The sequence below is a fragment of the Oncorhynchus kisutch genome, linkage group LG15 (genome assembly GCF_002021735.2).
Source record: "Oncorhynchus kisutch isolate 150728-3 linkage group LG15, Okis_V2, whole genome shotgun sequence".
NCBI lineage: Eukaryota > Metazoa > Chordata > Actinopteri > Salmoniformes > Salmonidae > Oncorhynchus > Oncorhynchus kisutch.
Window position 1 is genome coordinate 60443348 of NC_034188.2, and position 21911 is coordinate 60465258.

Consider the following 21911-nt stretch of genomic DNA (forward strand, 5'->3'; position numbering starts at 1 on the left):
CTCAGCCAAGCCAGAACTTTATCATGGTTATTCTCTAAACTCAGAGTCTGGTCTAACTAAGAGGGAGTTTTACAGCTCAGGCCTCAGTGCACTAGTGGTCACATACACCACAAACCATCTCTCACACGCACAACAAAAAAAAGATGAATGAAAAAGCCTCAGTACGGGTCATAAATCTCAGAGGGCCGTATTCAGAAGTGCATGGCAAAGTGCCAACAGGTCTACCAGTATGGGCCACACCCACACACCCCTTCCTTAACCTTAAGATGAATACAACTACTCCTCCCACTAGGAGTTTAGGCACTCATATGACAGATTAGAAGAGAACATTGAGTACTCATATCCTTTGAGAAGCCCGGTATCTGTGCTAAGGAGAGTTCAGGTCCATGCTGTAGTAGATAGAAGCCATCTGCTCACGTCAGCCACACATGTGCTGCGTTCCTCCTGTCTGATCAGCCAACACACATGGCCCTGCAGACAGTCTCCTGTGTTATAGCTTACACACAGACCCATGCACGTATTCTCGCACACAAACCATAGCGTACAGAGTGAACTACACACACAGCCCCCCCCCAAAAAAAGAACACACCTGCCCCATCAGTGCCAACCCTCTGGTCAGCAGCTCACCCAAAGAGGAGTCAAGTAGATGTGACAGCTGGGAAAGACACGTAGACCAGTGAGCATTGCATCTCACACACACACACACACCAGGTTGTGAGTGGCCCTCTCCTTCCCCGGTGTCAACATTCCTCTGCCTGCTCTCCCCACTGCCAAAACAGCACCAAGCAGAGACATCCATTTCCACTGCCTAAAACACACACACCTTTTTTCTGTTAGTAAAGGCAGCTGACGTCAGTCCACTCAGTAGGAGCCAAGACTAGAGTCACCATAACCCCTAGGGACATGGTCATTTAGCCCTGTTCATTCATTCATAACCTATTCACACACAGAGAAAGAACAGGGTAAACAGAGCACAACACCTCCCCCTTTCCTTCCAAAACCCAACAGGGAGAGAAGGACAAATAGATGTGGGGCTTCCAGCCCACCATCCAAAGAGGTAAAGAGCAGAGACCTGGCAACACAGAATATACCCCCTGGCTTCTATAGAACATCAGAGGCCATGGGGAGGACTACAGGAGTGTGTGTGTGTGTGTGTGTATGTATGATGTGGAGAGGTATTCTACATCTCCCTCAGCCCATCCAGCCAGCCTCATGAACAGCACCACAGAGAGACAACCGCCAGCATAAGAGATGCTGTGGTCTCAACTTTTAGAAATCTGTAGAACCTTATTTGAACCCCTAACCACACCCAGTAGTCCAGCTCCTCTAGGCCAGGAAAAGGGGGGGGGCAGTGGAATGGCGTATTTTTAGATATTGGACTTTTAGCGGAAGAAGCGCCTGGCTGGCAGAGGGAGTGTTGAATTATTGAACGGCTCGGAGGGACGTCATGCTGGGAGCTCTGCTGGGGCCTTTTTGGGGGCTCCTCGTGCACCACACACACAAGCCAATCGAAGCTAGAGAATTTCAAGACTAGAGGGGCTAGGGGACAAGCACTTGCTTAAAGGAAAATAATGTTGGTGGGAAAAACAGAAAAACGTTATACTCAATGTGAGTTTACTACTGCAAGAAATACAACTACCCGTGGAGGAAAAGACTTGGCAAATGGGGGAATTGTGACACTCGGATTCTGTGTAAGTGTTTCACTCGACGGATTCCGCTCCTCAAACATAGTGTGAGAGTCTTCTGGGGCCAGTTGCACCATTCTGGTCTTAACTCTAAACCCGATCTAGGCTTGAAGACCAACGTTTTCACACACAGCCGGTGCAGAATGACAAACAAAAAAAAGAAGCTCCAAGCCCATCTCTTCCCGGGGGTTTTTCCTACACAACGTTACCTTTCCGAGGTCACTGGTCTTTCCACAACACACAACATCAAGGCAGGGCTGAAAAATGTTGAGCATCTGCTTATACCAAAAGAAAAAAAAAGTGGGTCCAGGAATCTGCCTCCAGAATGAAGTGATGCAGAGTGGAACAACCATGAGAGGAGCACCGTTCTTTTTTTGTTCTGCCAGAGTGAATGGTGTATTTCTTTTATTATTATTATTATTATTATTATTATTATTCTCTTTTTTTTTTTTACTTCGGAGGCCTGAGGCTTGCGGGGAACATTTGGCAGGAAATTACATCGTCTGGAACAGGTGTGTGCCCAGATATCATGAAATTCCACTGCTTAACATGCCATCGCTGCTGGTTGTTTACTTCCTCTAACGTCCTCTGGAAATCCATTACTTTAGAGTTGCATTATACACACAAAAACATGAGGGAACACACACACACACACACACACACACACACACACAGGTAAACGCACTAAGCCATCCTCTAGAATGCCGACACTGCAATTAGTCATGCCGCTTCTTTCATCTCCAGTGTGAGTGGGCTCAAGAGGGACCCAGGCTGCTGAATATCTAAACCAGACTACAAATCACACACACACCTGGAGCCTGACAGACATGCAAACGCCGCCGCAGACAAAGCTGTCCACAACCATACATTTCCACACAGTAAGATGCAGAATAACACACTCCCGCAGATCAGCCAACTGAGCCCACCAACACTCCATAACAGCTGAAGAGGGTTTATTCCCATGAGGAGGGAACCGTGAGCCTGATGCAGAGAGACACACACTGGAGCCATTCTGCACCGGAGCTACAGTATAGATGAAATGAGGAAAAATGGCAGTATGCAGATGGGAATGAAAGGAGTTCAATTGAAAGCACCTCAGAGTGCTCCAGTAATCAGACTGCAGTTACACTGAGCTGTAATCACACTGACAACCTGAGTGGATGAAAGAGAGGAGAGGAGGGAGAGAGGAGGACGAAAGCAGGTCAGCTATAATATTCAAAGGTTCAGAAAACTGCAAGCAATGGGCTTCCCTCCGCGAGAACCTCTCACACATGCACTCGACTCACACACCACGTCTCTTTTTCTCTTGCACACACACTCTGTCCCACCCCAGGATTAAAATGCAAATGGTGCCCTTTCCACTAACAGAGGCCTTTATTGTTAGTGTGAAGGTAAGGTGAACTCCGATGAGGGCCAAGGTAAGCAAGAGAGGGAACAAGTGAGGAAAAAAAAAAGAGGAGCCCCACTAAAAAGGTCAGCCTTGTGTTCTTTCCTCTCATCCCTCTTAACACAATACTTCTCTCCATCTTCTCCTGTACAGAAACTGCCTACGCACACGCAGCCACACCACTCTCCTCTAAACTGCACTTGGCAGCAGAGCCTTCAAGTGAAAGGGGGGGGGGGGGGGGGCATCAGCACAAAAAGGAAAAAGATGACATCATTATCAGAACTCCCTTTCTCCATTAAGCCATTCAGAGAAAAGATAACATGTTTTTGGGAGTTAAGAGGGGAGTTCTAAAAGTCACTTGTATTCTATTGTGGAGACATTATTGTGTGGAGCTAGTAGTAGGTCTATTCATCAGACAGACTCTTCAGCCAGACTATCACCCATGTAGAGAGAGCATCTCTCCCTACAGCATATCAACAAGAGATGAACGTTAGTCGGGTTGTTTACATGGAGTCAGAACAGCCTGGAATGGATATATTACAGACGAATACGCCATGAATCACTATTCATTCTTAACACCTTACAAGTTATAGCATTTAGTTTGTGTGTTTCCAGCTTGCTATTCCTCTCTGAGAGGCGATGTATCATTCTCGGGCTAAATCGATTCCTCCTCCAGTCCTTGGCTACACTGCATCGCACTGCTTACCCACCGCCCCTGGGACAGGAATACATAAAATAATCACATACTGTAACAGAAGCCCCATTTGAATAGCTGGTGTCTGAAATCAGTTTCACACTTCAATAAAGCGTGTAGGAATAAAAACACACCAACAACAAAAAGCCCCTCGCCTACATGAGCAAATCTGAAGTGAACACCCTCTCCCACACAGAGCTGAGGAAGGCTTTTAATGCCTAGATTACCATCCTCTATAAGGAATCCTGGGAAAGAGAAATTAAGGAGCAAACTCAAACATGCTGCAGGGAAAACCAGACAAATGACCAGTTTTGGTCAAAGGGAGGCAGGGAGCTGCTGCACTAGAACCCACAGTTCTACCCTGAAAAAGAATGGCTATCCTTCATCTCCATCGCTGTCTATTTTTAGAATGTTATCTTTCAGCCTGGATCAAGCCAGATATTCAACTTCTGTATTAGACATACTAGATCAGGCCTGACCAGTAGAGCTCCTTATAAAAACACTGGCAGCCTGTAGACTGGGTCTGGGAGAGAGGCAGTGTGAGCGGGGGGAGCATTGAGTTTCTTCACGTAGCTCCATGGCGTCAGTCAATACTGGGCTGTCAGGCCCGTGTGGCCACAGCTGCAGCCCACGGAGACAAGGTCGCTGTTCAGGCAAGCCTGGCCATCATGACCAATCAGTGTTGTTACCCTGCCAACTATGGAAATAACCTCCGGCCACCCCCCAACATCACATTAACAAAACACACACATTCTCTTCTGGTCAGGTTGAGAAGGAACAAGACCAGGATCCTACTTTCTCTCTCGTGCAGGGAGTGTAATTACATTGACTGACTGCCTACCCACCTCTCTCTCACACACACACAGTGCCTGATGGATGGACGCTTTTCCCCTCGACAGGAACATCTGGTTGATGAGAGTAGGAAGTGTATTTCTGTCAGACGAGCTGTTCGATCTGTGCCACTGAATGCTTGTCATGGAGTGAAAGACCTACAGCTGCCAGGACTTTGTCTGTGACTAGTGAATGACCAGAACATGGAGAGGGTGACAGGTGTATGGGCATCGGGTGACATACCATATTCAGACCAGAATATGACCAATATCAGAAAGCATCTCTCACTGGGGTTGGAAATGTTCAGCTCACTTGTCACATCCATCTTCAATCAACCTACACATTTGAATGAGTTTAATCCTATTATCCACCAAGCCTGCTTATAATCGGTTTAGAGACTTTATCTGCAGCATACCACACAATCGTGTTATGTCTAGAAGTCTTTTAAACTTGTGAGACCATGAATGACTGTCTCTTATTTTTGGCACAACTTCACAAAGTAAAATGCCTTCCCGCATGTCCCTGTGGAGAGGGATTCGTGTGATTTGATGCATAGAAAGTGCATGTGCACGTGTTGACCAATCCCCCCAAAAAGTATGGTCTCAACAAATGAATGATAACAGACCATTTATCTTACCTCTCCCCCATGGCCATCGAAAATCCCAAATATAGACGGGTGACTCCTGTTCACGATGTCAGTGAGGACCTCGAAGCGGTCTTCCATGTGATCTCTCCGGCCTTGGATGGAGTACACCGCCACATTGTTACTCTTGAACTCCCAGGTTTTGGAGAACTCTGCGTCCAGAACATCTAGACCCCCGAATTTTTCATTCTGCATAATCTCCGCCACTTTCCCCTTGACCATTTTGACAGCATCCCGGCTGGACTTGACGATGGTTTTCACCTCGTCAGTGTGGAAGAAGTAACTCCACAGAGCCAGGCTTATGCATAGGAGGAACAAGGTCTCTGGTCTGAGCAGAAAATAACGCATGATCCGACCCAAAAGAGACAACAGTGTCATCGTATCCTCTATCATTTATACAAACACGAAATCACGGCAGGTAGTTATTGTTTATCCGCGACTTTCAGTCCATTATTATCGATGCGGGAATAAATAAATAGGCGAAACCAAATTAAGCAAGCGTAGCCTACAGCACAGCGTAAAAGGCTGAATTAATTCAACGAAACGCTGATAGCTCACATGTAGAAATGCTGCTTGACGTCTTGGAGAATCCGTAGACACTTCGGGGTGAAAGATTTTGCCTTGGCTTGTTCACTCTAGCATAAAACCTCGTGAACCAGCGGTTGTCCCTTCTCCATATGATGTGGTGACTCACACAACCGTGCAAGGAGAATGGTAGCTATATATAACCTCAGACAGTTGGAGACCTCACTTTGAAGTACCTCGTTTAAAGCTAACCTGAAAACAAACTGCATGCTCCCTCAACCTTTGACAGCGAGATTGAACTGTAAATAGTGCCCTCAAACTGTAGCGTTCGGTTTGCAGGATCGGAGCACGTGAGGTGTGCACCATGCAAGCTTTTTTAGGATAACATGCATCATATTTCTTGAGGGACAAACTAAATGTCACTTGCGACTTTATACTGCTGAATGTAGCGTTTGGAAAATTCGCTTATTTTTAACGTACGTAAATTCTGGACCGATGCATGGTCCTCCCCACGGAGGATTGCTTTAATAGGATCCCACTTTCTATACGTTACAGCAAGCCCAGAGGTCCAGACCAATGTTTTGTCTAGAAGGGATACAGCTTTTGTCAAAATTGACGTTTCGAAGCAGGTTAGGAGAATTAATGTAGGTTAGGAAAAGGATTAGGGTGAGCTAAAATGCACAAAAAAAACGAAAACAACTTTGACGTAAAAAACAAAAAACGATATCCCATCTAGACCCCATAGCGGTTATCAAACAGATAAGGCAAAGGTTTAGGAACTCTAAGGTACATTGTAAAATTCTACTTTGCTTTGTTGTGTTCTTGTTGTTGATGATGATAATGGAGAAAGATAAGAGGAAGATATACGATATAGATAACGATCAAATGTATCTTCTTTTGATACATTCATTTGTTTTAGATTTAAACAATTGCCTTCTTGTCCAATCCAATGTATGCAACAACAACAAAAAGGATGCATTGGATTATTACAATTTTTCAGTAATTTCATAACTACCATACATAATGCAGTTTCTTCTGTGTGTATGGGATTTAAATGGTTTATGAAGCAACTGCACTCAGGCAAAAGAGAGGAACGGACTGGGTCCTTTTGCCACCAGGAAGTACTGTGTCGTCATCATCCTGCTCATCCTTTCCAGTTTGTGTTGGAGAAACGTGGAGGTTCGCAACGTGTAGATGATCTAACATTCTGTAAGTATGTATTGTGTATTAGTTGTTTTATGAAACGGCATTAAGGGCCCCGAAACATTTTAACACGGCGCCTCCTATGTAATGACAACTGTCGCGATCATCGCAAATTAGTCGGCTAGCAAGTACCAGCCATTTAACATATTCTATTTAACAGTTACTGGTTGCCGTTTGGTAAAGTAAATCCAATTGTATACCTAGCTAACGAGAACTGCCAGCAGAGCGTGGTCTGTCAGATGAGATGTGACATTGTGATAATGGTTAACTGACAGAGATGTCATGGAATAGTATCTAATTCTGTCTGTGTCATGTGTACAAAAAATAATAATAAACATATACAGTGAGGCAAAAAGGTATTTAGTCAGCCACCAATTGTGCAAGTTCTCCCACTTAAAAAGATGAGAGGCCTGTAATTTATCACAGACAAAATGAGGGGGAAAAAATCCAGAAAATCACATTGTAGAATTCATGAATTTATTTGCAAATTATGGTGGAAAATACGTTTCTCAATACTTTGTTATATACCCTTTGTTGGCAATGACAGAGGTCAAACGTTTTCTGTAAGTCTTCACAAGGTTTTCACACACTGTTGCTGGTATTTTGGCCCATTCCTCCATGCAGATCTCCCCTAGAGCAGTGACGTTTTGGGGCTGTTGCTGGGCAACACAGACTTTCAACTCCCTCCAAAGATTTTCTATGGGGTTGAGATCTGGAGACTGGCTAGGCCACTCCAGGACCTTGAAATGCTTCTTACGAAGCCACTCCTTCGTTGCCCGGGCGGTGTGTTTGGGATCATTGTCATGCTGAAAGACCCAGCCACGTTTCATCTTCAATGCCCTTGCTGATGGTAGGCTTTGTTACTTTGGTCCCAGCTCTCTGCAGGTCATTCACTTGGTCCCCCTGTGTGGTTCTGGGATTTTTGCTCACCGTTCTTGTGATCATTTTGACCCCACGAGGTGAGATCTTGCGTGGAGCCTCAGATCGAGGGAGATTATCAGTGGTCTTGTATGTCTTCCATTTCCTAATAATTGCTCCCACAGTTGATTTCTTCAAACCAAGCTGCTTACCTATTGCAGATTCAGTCTTCCCAGCCTGGTGCAGGTCTACAATTTTGTTTCTGGTGTCCTTTGACGGCTCTTTGGTCTTGGCCATAGTGGAGTTTGGAGTGTGACTGTTTGAGGTTGTGAACAGGTGTCTTTTATACTGATAACAAGTTCAAACAGGTGCCATTAATACAGGTAAGGACAGAGGAGCCTCTTAAAGAAGAAGTTACAGGTCTGTGAGAGCCAGAAATCTTGCTTGTTTGTAGGTGACCAAATACTTATTTTCCACCATAATTTGCAAATAAATTCATAAAAAATCCTACAATGTGATGTTCTGGATTTTTTTTTCATAGTTGAAGTGTACCTATGATGAAAATTACAGGCCTCATCTTTTTAAGTGGGAGAACTTACACAATTGGTGGCTGACTAAATAATTTTTTGCCCCACTGTATATAACGTTAACAGGAAAGTTGGTACACTAGATAGCTGGCTACCATGTATTGACTATAATCAATACACATTAGCTGTCGATAATATCATGACGTTTTTGTATATAATCTAAAAAGTAAACACTTGTCTGGTTCATAACATCAATATGATTTGTCTTGTCTAGTTCTCACTGCTACATCCAAGCCATTTATAATGGAGTACATGCAAGCTCCTGCTACGAGCAGTCAGGGGAACATGTAAGTAGAATTTCTGATCAGCCTCCTACATGCTACAAATAATCTGTCCTTTACCATTAGTGTGAAGGTGTAGATTCATAGCTTTTTCAAAGGTATCAGTTGGTACACAGTACTAATTAAGAAATAATTTCTCTCCTCTACCCAGCCTGTGCTGTACCTGTGGCATCCCCATCCCTCCAAACCCAGCCAACATGTGTGTGTCTTGCCTCAGGACCACAGTGGACATCTCTGAGGGAATCCCCAAGCAAGTCAACCTGCACTTCTGCAAGCAGTGTGAACGGTACTGCCCAGACCACCATCACAAGCCTCTCAAATTTAGTGCCACAGCTAAGATGTTTAAATCTCTATCTATTGCTCTTACTTGACTAAATGATCGTTAGTCAGTTAACTGGGATCTTACCATGGCTCCTACATTAGTTCAGATGGATTGATTGCTCCTCTTTCTCTTCCATGCAGGTACTTGCAGCCTCCAGCCTCCTGGGTGCAGTGTGCTCTGGAGTCCAGGGAACTGCTCGCCCTCTGCCTTAAAAAACTGAAGGGCAACATGACCAAAGTGAGTATCCCGTCCCTACTCTGCTCTATTTATATTCAAAGATACACTTGTTTAAAAAATGTAACAGGGCTGGAGCCATTAACCCCAGAAACTCATGTGACCTCTCAATCCAGGTGCGTCTGATCGATGCTGGATTCCTGTGGACGGAACCCCACTCCAAGCGGATCAAGTTGAAGGTGACCATACAGAAAGAGGTGAGAGAGAGGAGACGAGGGGAGGCATGAGAGTGTGATTTTTAATAGAAGGGATTAGTGTGGATTAGGAACCTGATCTGGAGGACATGTCCCACCGCTATGTGTCCCACCATGTTGTCATTATTTAATCCAGGTGACACTAAAGGGATAAAGGGCTGACTAGTTTCAGAGCACAGTGATTTGGTGAAGGTTAGCCAGTGGCAGTTATAACTTCATGACCTTTCAGAGGAGTCTCAGTTCCTCAGGGCCCAGGGCTTTGTCTGGAGTGTAGGGGGTTTTGTGAGACCTGTGATCTTGTATCTAGATGCCCTTTAGTCACCAGAAATAGCAGCACCAAACCCTGATGAATAAAGTCTTACACATCAGTGTTTCCCAAATGGCGGGTGGGTAATGACCCACTGGTGGGTCACAGCCAGTTCCTTTTGGGTTACAGCTTTCTAGCCCAGTTCTGGATTTTAAAGAGTGTTTTATTTACCTGGTGTGTCGCATTACAGTCGTAAACCATGTTCTGAGTCAGTCATATAAGAGAATAGTGGTTGATGGTAGTGTGATTCTTCCTGTCCAGGTGATGAACGGAGCCATCCTGCAGCAGGTGTTTGTGGTGGAGTTTGTCATCCAGGGCCAGATGTGTGACGACTGCCACCGTGTCGAGGCCAAGGACTTCTGGAACTCTGTGGTGCAAGTCAGACAGAAGGTACCACTGATGATTTAGAATTATATTAAACATGTTGCTCACCACAACAATAATTTTTAACATGTTGTGTTGGTAACCTAATATTGGGCTGGTCCTTTTTTAGACTTCTCACAAGAAGACCTTCTACTACCTGGAGCAGCTGATTCTCAAGCACAAACTCCATCAGAACGCACTCAACATCAAGGAGATCCATGGTGGGTTTGGGATACAATATACTGCTCTAAAGTGGGGTTTCATCCAGGAAGAGACACCAGACCATGCAAGCTTACCATTGATGATTTTCTTAATAAAGCTTTCCTGTCCCGGGCTTTAGAAGGGCATGGCCATGTGTTTATAATCAGTGTGGTAGGATCATAGTACTGAGCATTCTATTTACCATGCCAACAATGCTGTTTGACTCAGGTCCTATTTTCAGTCACACACACACTGTGTAGTGAGAGATATTTCAGAAGCAGCGCCCAGTGTGGTTGGACCAGATTGTAAGGGAGAAGCTGTCCTTTGACAGTTCAGTATAAATTACCCCCCTCTCTAGCCGGAGTTAAAAGCCTTGAAGCTTCAACATGTGGCAGCCATACCCCCCCCGGTCCCCATCTGGTCTGTGTTACTGAGGCTGTCGTATTAAGTGTGTTGGAATGGTGATGACCCAGGTCGCGTGTGGTGTGTGTGTGTCTGTGATGGATTTGTTGACTGAGGGCTGACTTGTTTTGAATCGTTCTCCTCAGAGGGTATTGATTTCTACTATGCCACCAAGCAGCATGCTCAGAAGATGGTGGATTTCCTCCAGTGCACAGTCCCCTGCAGGTAGGAACAGTTCACCAGAGACCCTCCACTATGGGTAGAGGTTGCCCTGTAGTGACAACTCTCTGACCTGAGGTCAGTGTCTAGGTGACGTCCTCCGACTCTTGGTGGCTCCTTAATGGTTATTACATAATGCCCATGCAATTTTAATTTGATGTTGGGACAATATGTTGACATTGAATTGAACAGTGATGACTTAGACCGCACTAACCACAGTAAGTGTGGTCTGTGTGGCTAGTGCTACAATTCTTCAATGTCTATAGACATATATATTTATTTTTAGTTTAGCATGGAGAGGATTGAGAATGTTTTGTTTTTTCTCTGACAAGATATTGTTGTCTTTGTTTTTTTGTGTCACTCTGTCATGTTTAGGTCGAAGACTTCCCAGCGCCTCATCTCCCATGACATCCACTCAAACACATTCAACTACAAGAGCACCTACTCCATTGAGATCGTTCCTGTTTGCAAGGTATGTAGCATCTTCCTCAAAAAATACTAAAGGTGAAATGCTCCACACACTGTGCATTCGGAAAGTATTCAGACCCCTTGACTTTTTCCACATTTTGTTACGTTACAGCCTTATTCGAAAATGTATTAGTGTCATATATATTTATAGCCTCGGGTCTTGGGTATGACGCTACAAGCTTGGCACACCTGTATTTGGGGAGTTTCTCCCATTCTTCTCTGCAGATCCCCTCAAGCTCTGTCAGATGGATGGGGAGTGTCGCTACACAGCTATTTTCAGGTCTCTCCAGAGATGTTTGATCAGCTCTGGGCTCTGGCTGGGCCACTCAAGGACATTCAGAAACTTGATCCCGAAGCCACTCCTGCGTAACTTGGCTGTGTGCTTAGGGTCGTTTTCCTGTTGGAAAGTGAACCTTTGCCCTAGTCTGAGGTCCTGAGAGCTCTGGAGCAGGTTTTTATCAAGGATCTCTCTGTACTTTGCTCCGTTAATCTTTCCCTCGATCCTGACTAGTCTCCCAGTCCCTGCCTCTGAATAACATCCCCACAGCATGATGCTGCCACCATCATGCTTCACCGTAGGGATGGTGCTTGGTTTCCTCTAGACGTGACGCTTAGCATTCAGGCCAAAGAGTAATTTAGGTGCCTTTTTGCACTCTACCGTAGAGGGCTGATTGGTGGTGTGCTGCAGGGATGGTTGTCTTTCTGGAAGGTTCTCCCATCTCCACCTAGGAACTCTGGAGCTCTGTCAGTGATCATCGGGTTCTTGGTCACCTCCCTGACCAAGGCCCTTCGCCTCCGATTGCTCAGTTTGTAGAAACAGCTCAAGGATTATTAATGGAAACAGGATGCATCTGAGCTCAATTTCAAGTCTTATAGCAAAGGGTCTGAATACTTCGGTAAATAAGGTATTTCTGTTTTGTTTTTTTGGAATAAATGTGTCATTATGGAGTATTGTGTGTAGATTTGATGAGGGGAAAAATGATTGAATCCATTTTAGAGTAAGGCTGTAACGAAACAAAATGTGGAAAAGGGGAAGGGGTCTGAATACTTTCTGAATGCACTGTATATCTTAACAGTTCTCAGCCCTGCAGAAGTGGTTAAATAGGTGAACAGAGCGCACCTATACTCAAATGCTCAGGTACAAACAGGCCAGGGCAGACCTTTACAGATTCCCTGTTCTTATTATAACAGACACAGCTTCCCTTGGATAGAACTGTGTTGTTTTAAAAGATGCTTTTGAACTGTCAAATGAAAAACTAAATTCGACTCGATCTTGGTGTGTCTAGGTCAGGATTCTTTACTCAAGCTTTTTTGTTGAGTGAATGTTTCTCGTCAATGCTCTTTTGTTGTATTCATGTGATAGATGAATCTACTATTATTTTCCTGCATGTAGACTGAGTACACAAGCATCGATGCTTGGCTTCTGACCATCTATGTGAAGAGGGAATTTTGTTCATATCCAATTCCATCTGCATGTGTTTTTGTTCATTTCTATCCAATGACTGAATTAAGTATTACAGCACTGGTTTATTTAGTAAACGGATATGGCTCAACATTTTCGAGATCAATGAAATGCATTCCTAATCAGAATCTTATTTTCTTTTGCGTTGTTTCTGAGGCAAATTGTAATCACGCTGATAAAAACAAAGAGAACCTAGCCGACCCCTTGTATAACCAAACTGGCAGTGACAGCACAGCCTCTGTTGTTATTCAGAGGAGATTGCTCTTGAAGGTGTGGCCTAATCCAGCGTTGAATGTTAATCTATTCTGTAGTACAGCTTGATGTGGGTTTTCTGGGGAATAATCTGGTGGGGAGGTTGACATGGGAGGGAGGTTCCAATGTTCTCTCTGACTAGACATCAGTCTGACCCCTGGTTTGTTTTGTCTCATTGCCCAGGACAACGTGGTGTGTCTGTCGCCGCGTCTGGCTCAGAGCCTGGGGAACATGGGCCAGGTGTGTGTGTGCGCCCGAGTCACCAGCACCATCCACCTGATCGACCCCAACACCCTGCAGAGTGAGTACAGTACACACCAGCACCACCCACCTCATTGACCCCAACACCCTGCAGAGTGAGTACAGTACACACCAGCACCACCCACCTCATTGACCCCAACACCCTGCAGAGTGAGTACAGTATGCACCACATGCTATTCTGGCTACTGAAAAATAGCTTTTACAGGTATGCTCTGCTTCATTGATTGATTAGTGTTGATGTTTTGACAAGTTCAACGTTTGAAGGTGATTGGATTTGTGACTGGACGAGTTTGTGCTTGTCTTGATATAAAGCATCAAAAGTTGACCATGTGCTCCATATTTTTAGCATCAGTTTTTGATAGACTGATGGAATGTCATTATATTCCACTTGACTTTAGTCTTTTGTACCTAACTGAACCCAGTATCGTTTACAATGTGTCTGTTCACCACATGCTCATCACCCTCCCTCTCCCTCTAAACAGCTTCCCTCTGTGTCTAATCAGGGCATTCCACACATGGCACACACACACACTCATTTGTTGTCATTACTTGCTGTGTGTGTAAAAAAAAGAAATCCCTCTGTTTCATTCTGATATTTTGAAAGGCAGGGCACACGTTTTTAATTAGTGTTCAAAGAAAGGCTACTTTTGAGCCAGAGCCGCCTTTCTCAACCCTAGCCTCTGGGCAGAACAGTGATCCATGCGAGCCAAATCACTAGACTGCAGGGGGATTGAAGATCAAATGAATCCTTTGATCTTGTGTGCGTGAGTGTAGGATATGATTGGTGCTGTTTTGAGCAGTCAAAATTGAAACTCTGGACTGTCCATAGAGAGAACCATCTATTTCTCCTGTCTGACCCAACAGTCGCTGAGGTGGATGGGGGCACATACTGGCGCAACCCCTTCAACAGCCTCGTTAGCCCACGGCAACTGGAGGAGTTCATCGTCATGGATACTGACGTCATCAGGAACCAGAAGCTGAGGGCGGGAGCAGGCATAAGGTCCAATAAGGTAGGAGTTCTGAAGGAAATGGGCGGTGTTTGGAATTGGGCAGAAGTGTGGCCCATTTAGCAAGAACACCTCAATTTTAAGATAAATAAATGCTGCTAGTCTTTTTCTTTAGATGCTGTGTGTATGTGTGTTCATGCGTGCAACTTCCCTCACTCCATGTGATGAAAAAACATGTTCTAGTGTGTGTGTGTTGGCGAGACAGATTGTTTGGGTTGATACAGCTTGACTGCGGGGCTTTGGTGTGTTTGTGGCTTTAATGAAAGTGGTGTTGAGCAGATTGAATTATGGGGAACATTTTTCTCGGAAGAAAAATCAATAGTGAAGCATTACATTATCCCTGAAGCAGCACATCCGATTAGAGAAAAACCCTCCACAATACATGGAAGTATTTGTGTGAAATGGAACAGGGAATGGGCTCGCTATGGGAACGATAATGATCCCCCTCACCCATCTAAGGGTGTTGAAACACTAAATGCCCTCCATCTGTTTGGTGGAAAGGAATAGAAGTAATGGTGGTGCTAGGGTCAATCTTGTGTGTGTTCTGATTTGTATTTCCAGCACACTCTGGCTGAGGTGTGGGTGCAGAAGACCTCAGAGATGGACACGGCTCAGCAGTACCACTGTCGCACCCATCTGGGCCACCTGCTCAACATAGGAGACCTGGTGCAGGGGTAGGTGACTGTCATGGGCTGCTATACAGCTACTCTTAACTCCTAATTATTCATGTAACTTCTTGCTGTATATGATAATCAAAACAATACCTAACATTTTTGCTTATGAAATGAGAGAAAATGTGTTTTTTTTTCTCACTTTTGTTTCCCTCTAGCTTTGACTTTGCCAATTCCAACGTTAATGACGAGTTTCTGAACAAGATGAACCCGAGTCATATTCCTGACGTGGTAAGAACCTGTACATAATACTGTGTGCACACCTATACCCAAACTGCTACAGACCTATATCTATCCTACCGTGCCTTTCTAAGGTCTTCGAAAGCCAAGTCAACAAACAGATTACCGACCATTTCGAATCTCACCATACCTTCTCTGCTATGCAATCTGGTTTCAGAGCTGGTCATGGGTGCACCTCAGCCACGCTCAAGGTCCTAAACGATATCTTAACCGCCATCGATAAGAAACATTACTGTGCAGCCGTATTCATTGATCTGGCCAAGGCTTTCGACTCTGTCAATCACCATATCCTCATCGGCAGACTCGACAGCCTTGGTTTCTCAAATGATTGCCTCGCCTGGTTCACCAACTACTTCTCTGATAGAGTTCAGTGTGTCAAATCGGAGGGTCTGCTGTCCGGACCTCTGGCAGTCTCTATGGGGGTGCCACAGGGTTCAATTCTTGGACCGACTCTCTTCTCTGTATACATCAATGAGGTCGCTCTTGCTGCTGGTGAGTCCCTGATCCACCTCTACGCAGACGACACCATTCTGTATACTTCCGGCCCTTCTTTGGACACTGTGTTAACAACCCTCCAGGCAAGCTTCAATGCCATACAACTCTCCTTCCGTGGCCTCCAATTGCTCTTAAATACAAGTAAAACTAAATGCATGCTCTTCAACCGATCGCTACCTGCACCTACCCGCCTGTCCAACATCACTACTCTGGACGGCTCTGACTTAGAATACGTGGACAACTACAAATACTTAGGTGTCTGGTTAGATTGTAAACTCTCCTTCCAGACCCATATCAAACATCTCCAATCCAAAGTTAAATCTAGAATTGGCTTCCTATTTCGCAACAAAGCATCCTTCACTCATGCTGCCAAACATACCCTTGTAAAACTGACCATCCTACCAATCCTCGACTTTGGCGATGTCATTTACAAAATAGCCTCCAATACCCTACTCAACAAATTGGATGCAGTCTATCACAGTGCAATCCGTTTTATCACCAAAGCCCCATATACTACCCACCATTGCGACCTGTACGCTCTCGTTGGCTGGCCCTCGCTTCATACTCGTCGCCAAACCCACTGGCTCCATGTCATCTACAAGACCCTGCTAGGTAAAGTCCCCCCTTATCTCAGCTCGCTGGTCACCATAGCATCTCCCACCTGTAGCACACGCTCCAGCAGGTATATCTCTCTAGTCACCCCCAAAACCAATTCTTTCTTTGGCCGCCTCTCCTTCCAGTTCTCTGCTGCCAATGACTGGAACGAACTACAAAAATCTCTGAAACTGGAAACACTTATCTCCCTCACTAGCTTTAAGCACCAACTGTCAGAGCAGCTCACAGATTACTGCACCTGTACATAGCCCACCTATAATTTAGCCCAAACAACTACCTCTTTCCCAACTGTATTTAATTTTTATTTATTTATTTATTTTGCTCCTTTGCACCCCCATTATTTTTTATTTCTACTTTGCTCATTCTTCCATTGCTAAACTACCATTCCAGTATTTTACTTGCTATATTGTATTTACTTTGCCATCATGGCCTTTTTTGCCTTTACCTCCCTTCTCACCTCATTTGCTCACATTGTATATAGACTTGTTTATACTGCATTATTGACTGTATGTTTGTTTTTACTCCATGTGTAACTCTGTGTCGTTTTATCTGTCGAACTGCTTTGCTTTATCTTGGCCAGGTCGCAATTGTAAATGAGAACTTGTTCTCAACTTGCCTACCTGGTTAAATAAAGGTAAAATAAAAATAAATAAATAAAAATATATCCTCCAAAACAAACATCTCCAACAGGTAGATGGCGAGCTACCAGTAGTTCCCAGCCAACATATGAGTAGCTCTCCAATCAATTCTCAAAGTACATGCGTTTTTCCATTCCAAACTGTCATAAACATAAAGCACCTGGCTACTATCCAATCAAAGCCACATTTAAATTTTCCCAACCCGGTTAGCCACTATTGGCTTAAAAAGCCAAACATAACACAATATCTTGCCTATTAATTTCCAGCAATGTTGCCCCCTTGTCTGTGTTTGGTGCGCGCGCTTGTCTACCACTCCGTATGTAGCCAGTTAACAATGTTAATGATAATGTCTTTTTTTTTTTTTTTTCAATTGGTTTGTGTTTCGAGGTTCAACCCAACATTGTGCACATTTTAATACAGTTGAGTAGACAGACTTTCCCCCAAAACCTTCTCTATTAAATGTTAACCTCAAAGTAGGCTTACCTGACAGAATGATAAATTCTGATTATTTGTTTCTATTGGGCCCATTGTTTTGTGATCTCTGCCATGACATGTGCTGCAGCAGTAGGCCTAACAGCAGAAACTTGCTAGATGCGCAATTAAAGGGGAATTACACTTTTTTTCCAGACCTCATATGGTCTTCTAATGTGATTTTACCCCGATGAAGACAGCTTGGCTGTCGAAACGTTGGTAATTACATTTTTTGCATCTGAGCTCCTAGAGTGTGCGGCTCTTTTATTTTCAAGTGATTTAAGCATTGCCATGAACTGAGAACATACATTTTCATTGTTTCTCTATGAATATTTGTAATATTGAGAGTGTAATTGTTTTTGTACAAATCCAAACCAGGAAAAATAAAACAGAATTCTAGAAAATACAAAATATAATTTTATTGGGCCTGTCATGCCAAATCCTGTTTATCAAGCATTATTTTACCAGGTATATTGACAGAAAACACATCTCTTGTACACCAAGAACCCTGGGACGAGGTAAAGGAGAACATTGTTCCTGTTAGAAAGCTATCAAATAAATTGCAGCTCGTAACATTAATTATTCTAAAAGTAACTCTCATGCTAAAAGAGGTTGGAGAACCCTGGTCCCAAAACAACCCAACTTTTTACCATGTACTATACTGTCTGTATTAGTTCACATTGCCCCCTGGTGGTTGGTTCGATTTTATGTTTGCTGCATTGAGTTGAAATGTCAAACCTCTAATGGAAAATTGTCCGCCTGACCAAATACTATTCACTTAACTTTGAAATGAAAGCCCAAAGCCCAACTGCATTTGGCAGAATACATAATAACAAAACAAAATCAATGCATGTATTGAAGCCATTTGAACATGCTTGTTGTGGACTTGCAGGTGCTGATTAAGAAGAGCTACAACCGCAGCAAGAGGGTGAAGCGCAGGAACTGGAAGCTGAAGGAGATGGACAAAGACAGAGAGGGCATGGCGCCTGAAGACGAGAGGTAAGGATGAGAGAAGGAACTGATGAGAGAGGAGGAGAAGCAGGAAGGGATGAGGAGAGAAAGTGAGGGAGGAGAGAACTGAAAGAGTGAAGGTTGGACACCTTTATCCAGGTGATGACTTTGTAAGTTGTGAACGGTGTCTGTCTTCAACATTGGCGGTGATTTTATATATTGTTCTCCTCTCTTCCTGTTTCAGACAATACCAGGACTTCCTAGAGGACCTGGAGGAAGACGAAGCCCTGAGAAAGAACGTCAACATCTTCAGAGGTGAGTGGGACCACAGCTTTCCCGCTTCTCTTTATTGTTCCTCTTGCGAAAACCTGGCAGTTTTCCCCAATTGTCACCCATAGCTTTTTATTTATCCAGTTTTAGCCGTAGCCTCATGATGGAGTTGTATTGTTTCGTATTGCAGATGCGTCTAAGATCCCAGTGGAGAGTGACACGGATGACGAGGGTGCTCCTCGGATCTCTCTGATGGAGATGCTGGAGGACCTCAGCCTATCAGACGCCACCGGAGGAGAGGGAGCCGACATGCTGACCGAATAGACCAATCACCGGCCTGCTTACAACCACATAATGGCTGTTCAGACCAATCAGGTCTTACAAACATCAACATGATGATTGACTAGACAAATGGGAATCCTACTAGTAACATGAGGGATTAGTAGATCAATAAGAATGGCAATGCCACCTACCATTGCTTACAGTCTCCACCCAACAGCAGCCACTCAGAATCCTGCAGACTGGTCACTTCTAAGGTTGCTGAGGTATTGATGGTAACCTGCCCTTCTCCTTGTTTTACCCTGTCTCCATGTTCGAGGCAGTGGGTTGTGGTGATGTACTCGAAAAACCACTTCATTTCCAAATCAAATAAAATCTCATCTGGTTACAATATGACTTTGTCATTCTGAGACACTGCATCCAATAGAAAGACGTGGAGATGTGGGGAAGAACCATGAGCATGGATCTCACTCTCAGTATAGTACCTATGAGTTAACAGGAGGGACAGGCCACATGGTGAACGTGGCAGAATGCACCAGTTGAGAACGCATGGGCACCTTCTATGAGTAGATAGTTGTATGTGTAGATATCCCAGGTATACCTGTATGCTTACTGGAAAGTTTTCAGAACCCTTCAGTTTTCCCAAATGTTATGTTACAGCTTTATTCTAAAATGGATTAAATCAAAATGTTAAACATCGTCATCAATCTACACCCAATACCCCATAATGACAAAGCGAAAACAGGTTTTAGAAGTATTTGCACATTTTATAAAAAAGATATATATATATTTTATTTTTTTATGTGAGTATTTAGATCCTTTGCTATGAGACTTATGATTGAGCTTTGGTGCATCCTGCTTCCATTGATCCTTGATGTTTCTACAACTTGAATGGAGCCCACCTGTGGTAAATTCAATTGATTGGACATGATTTGCAAAGGCACACACCTGTCTATGTGAGGTCCCACAGTTGACAGTGCATGTCAGAGCAAAAACCAAGCCACGAGGTCAAAGGAATTGTCCGTAGAGCGCCGAGACAAGATTGTGTCAAGGTACAGATCAGAAGGGTAGCAAAACATTTCTGAGGAATTGAATGTCCCCAAGAATACAGTGGCCTCCATCATACTTTGGAAGAATTTTGTTTGGAACCAGGAGAGCTGGCTGCCTGCCAAACTGAGCAATCGGGGGAGAAGGGCCTTGGTCAGAGAAGTGACCAAGAACCTGATGGTCACTCTGACAGCGCTCCTCTGTGGAGATGGGGAGAAACTTCCGGAAGGACAACCATCTCTGCAGCACTCAAATCAGGCCTTTATGGTAGAGTGGCCAGATGGAAGCCACTCCTCAGTAAAAGGAACATGACAGCCCACTTTTGCTGTTTGCCAAAAGGCACCTAAAGGACTCTGACCATGAGAAACAAGATTCTCTGGTCTGATGAAACCAATATAGAACTATTTGGCCTGAATGCCAAGTGTCACGTCTGGAGAACACCGTAGGGATGGTGCCAGGTTAAGTATGGTGATGGCAGCATCATGCTGTGGGGATATTTTTCAGTGGCAGGGACTGGGAGACTAGTCAGGATCGAGGGAAAGATGAACGGAGCAATGTACAGAGATCCTTGATGAAAACCTGCTCCAGAGCACTCAGGACCTCCGACTAGGGTGAAGGTTCACTTTCCAACAGGACAATGACCCTCAGCACACAGCCAAGACAACACAGGAGTGGCAGAAGTCTCAATGTCCTTGAGTGGACCAGTAGAGGCCGGAAACCGATTGAACATCTCTGGAGAGACCAGAAAATGGCTGTGCAAATACAGGTGTGCCAAGCTTGTAGTCATACCCAAGAAGACTCGAGGCTGTAATCACTGCCAAAGGTGATTCAACAAAGTACTTAATAAAAGGCCTGAATACTTTAAAAAAACGGAAATATCGCATTTGCAATGAAAATGAAAACCTCTTTTTGCTTTGACATTATGGAGTATTGTGTGTAGATTGATGAGAGGGGGGAAAACGATTTATCTTTAGAATATGGCTGTAACGTAACAAATTGTGGAAAAGTCAAGGGGTCTGAATACTTTCTGAATGCCCTGTATGATTGTAATAGGCTGCAGACTGGCAACTAGATTCTCTACCCAACAACACCAAACCCACTCGCATGCAGAGCCACTGGCTTAAGAAATTGATTCGCCATCATTAAGCTAAAATTAGTTCACCAAGCTTCAGAAATGAATCAATCCAGATTTAATTTGGAACTAGGACTTAGTGGGCACATGTCCCCCACTATTAGACTGTTCCCCAATACAAGCAGCTTTATTGTTGCCAGGTAGTAATTCTGATTGTAGTAGGGGCTGAAGGGGAGAGAGGTGGGTGCAGGGGGAGCTTGAGTGATTCTGAGGAAATGTTAGATATAAACTACCGTTCAAAAGTTTGGGGTCACCAGTCTCGACGTCAACAGTGAAGAGGCGATTCCGGGATGCTGGCCTTCTAGGCAGAGTTGCAACGAAAAAGCCATATCTCAGACTGGCCACTAAAAATAGAATAAGATGGGCAAAAGAACACAGACACTGGACAGAGGAACTCTGCCTAGAAGGCCAGCATCCCGGAGTCACCTCTTTACTTTTGACGTTGAGACTGATGTTGTTCGGGTACTATTTAACTTCTTTGGGACTGGGGGGCAGTATTGAGTAGCTTGGATAAAAAGGTGCCCAGAGTAAACTGCCTGCTACTCAGGCCTAAAAGCTAGAATATGCATATAATTAGTATATTTGGATAGAAAACACAAGTTTCTAAAACTGTTTGAATGATGTCTGTGAGTATAACAGAACTCATATGGCAGGCAAAAACCTGAAAAAAATCCAACCAGGAAACCTGAGGTTTGTAGTTTTTCAACTCTTTGTCT

The 21911-nt window shown here is 44.2% G+C and overlaps 2 protein-coding genes across 4 annotated transcripts in view; one reads left to right on the top strand and one right to left on the bottom strand.

The window, feature by feature from the left end:
- ppm1lb (protein phosphatase, Mg2+/Mn2+ dependent, 1Lb) overlaps nucleotides 1-6197 on the bottom strand; it is a 41727-nt gene extending 35530 nt beyond the window's left edge. Inside the window, exon 1 of the mRNA XM_020503101.2 lies at nucleotides 5235-6197. Within this exon, the coding sequence (XP_020358690.1) occupies nucleotides 5235-5633 (399 nt within the window). The 5' untranslated portion in view covers nucleotides 5634-6197. The remainder of the gene's footprint in view (nucleotides 1-5234) is intronic.
- LOC109905618 (60S ribosomal export protein NMD3) lies at nucleotides 5794-19409 on the top strand. 3 transcript variants are annotated; one of them, XM_020503098.2, is made up of 17 exons: nucleotides 5794-5954; nucleotides 6884-6974; nucleotides 8628-8700; nucleotides 8846-8980; nucleotides 9157-9253; nucleotides 9367-9447; nucleotides 10013-10141; nucleotides 10245-10335; nucleotides 10864-10942; nucleotides 11312-11408; nucleotides 13302-13419; nucleotides 14244-14389; nucleotides 14948-15060; nucleotides 15216-15288; nucleotides 18409-18515; nucleotides 18712-18782; nucleotides 18928-19409. In XM_020503098.2, the coding sequence occupies exons 1-17, from the start codon at nucleotides 5952-5954 to the stop codon at nucleotides 19059-19061; spliced, it is 1638 nt and encodes a 545-aa protein (XP_020358687.1). In that variant the 5' UTR covers nucleotides 5794-5951; the 3' UTR covers nucleotides 19062-19409. The 3 variants fall into 3 exon arrangements, with proteins under 3 accessions (XP_020358687.1, XP_031646547.1, XP_020358688.1); XM_031790687.1 differs by lacking the exon at nucleotides 5794-5954 and adding an exon at nucleotides 6282-6551 and having other exon boundaries at nucleotides 6833-6974; XM_020503099.2 differs by lacking the exon at nucleotides 5794-5954 and having other exon boundaries at nucleotides 6845-6978.
- The last annotated feature ends 2502 nt before the right edge of the window (nucleotides 19410-21911 follow it).

What these genes read in the sequence shown, in the direction of transcription:
- LOC109905618 (XM_020503098.2), top strand. An exon ending in TGTAGATGATCTAACATTCT is followed by an intron (nt 6,975 to 8,627) that starts GTAAGTATGTAT and finishes TGTCTTGTCTAG; the next exon opens with TTCTCACTGCTACATCCAAG. An exon ending in ATAGGAGACCTGGTGCAGGG is followed by an intron (nt 15,061 to 15,215) that starts GTAGGTGACTGT and finishes GTTTCCCTCTAG; the next exon opens with CTTTGACTTTGCCAATTCCA.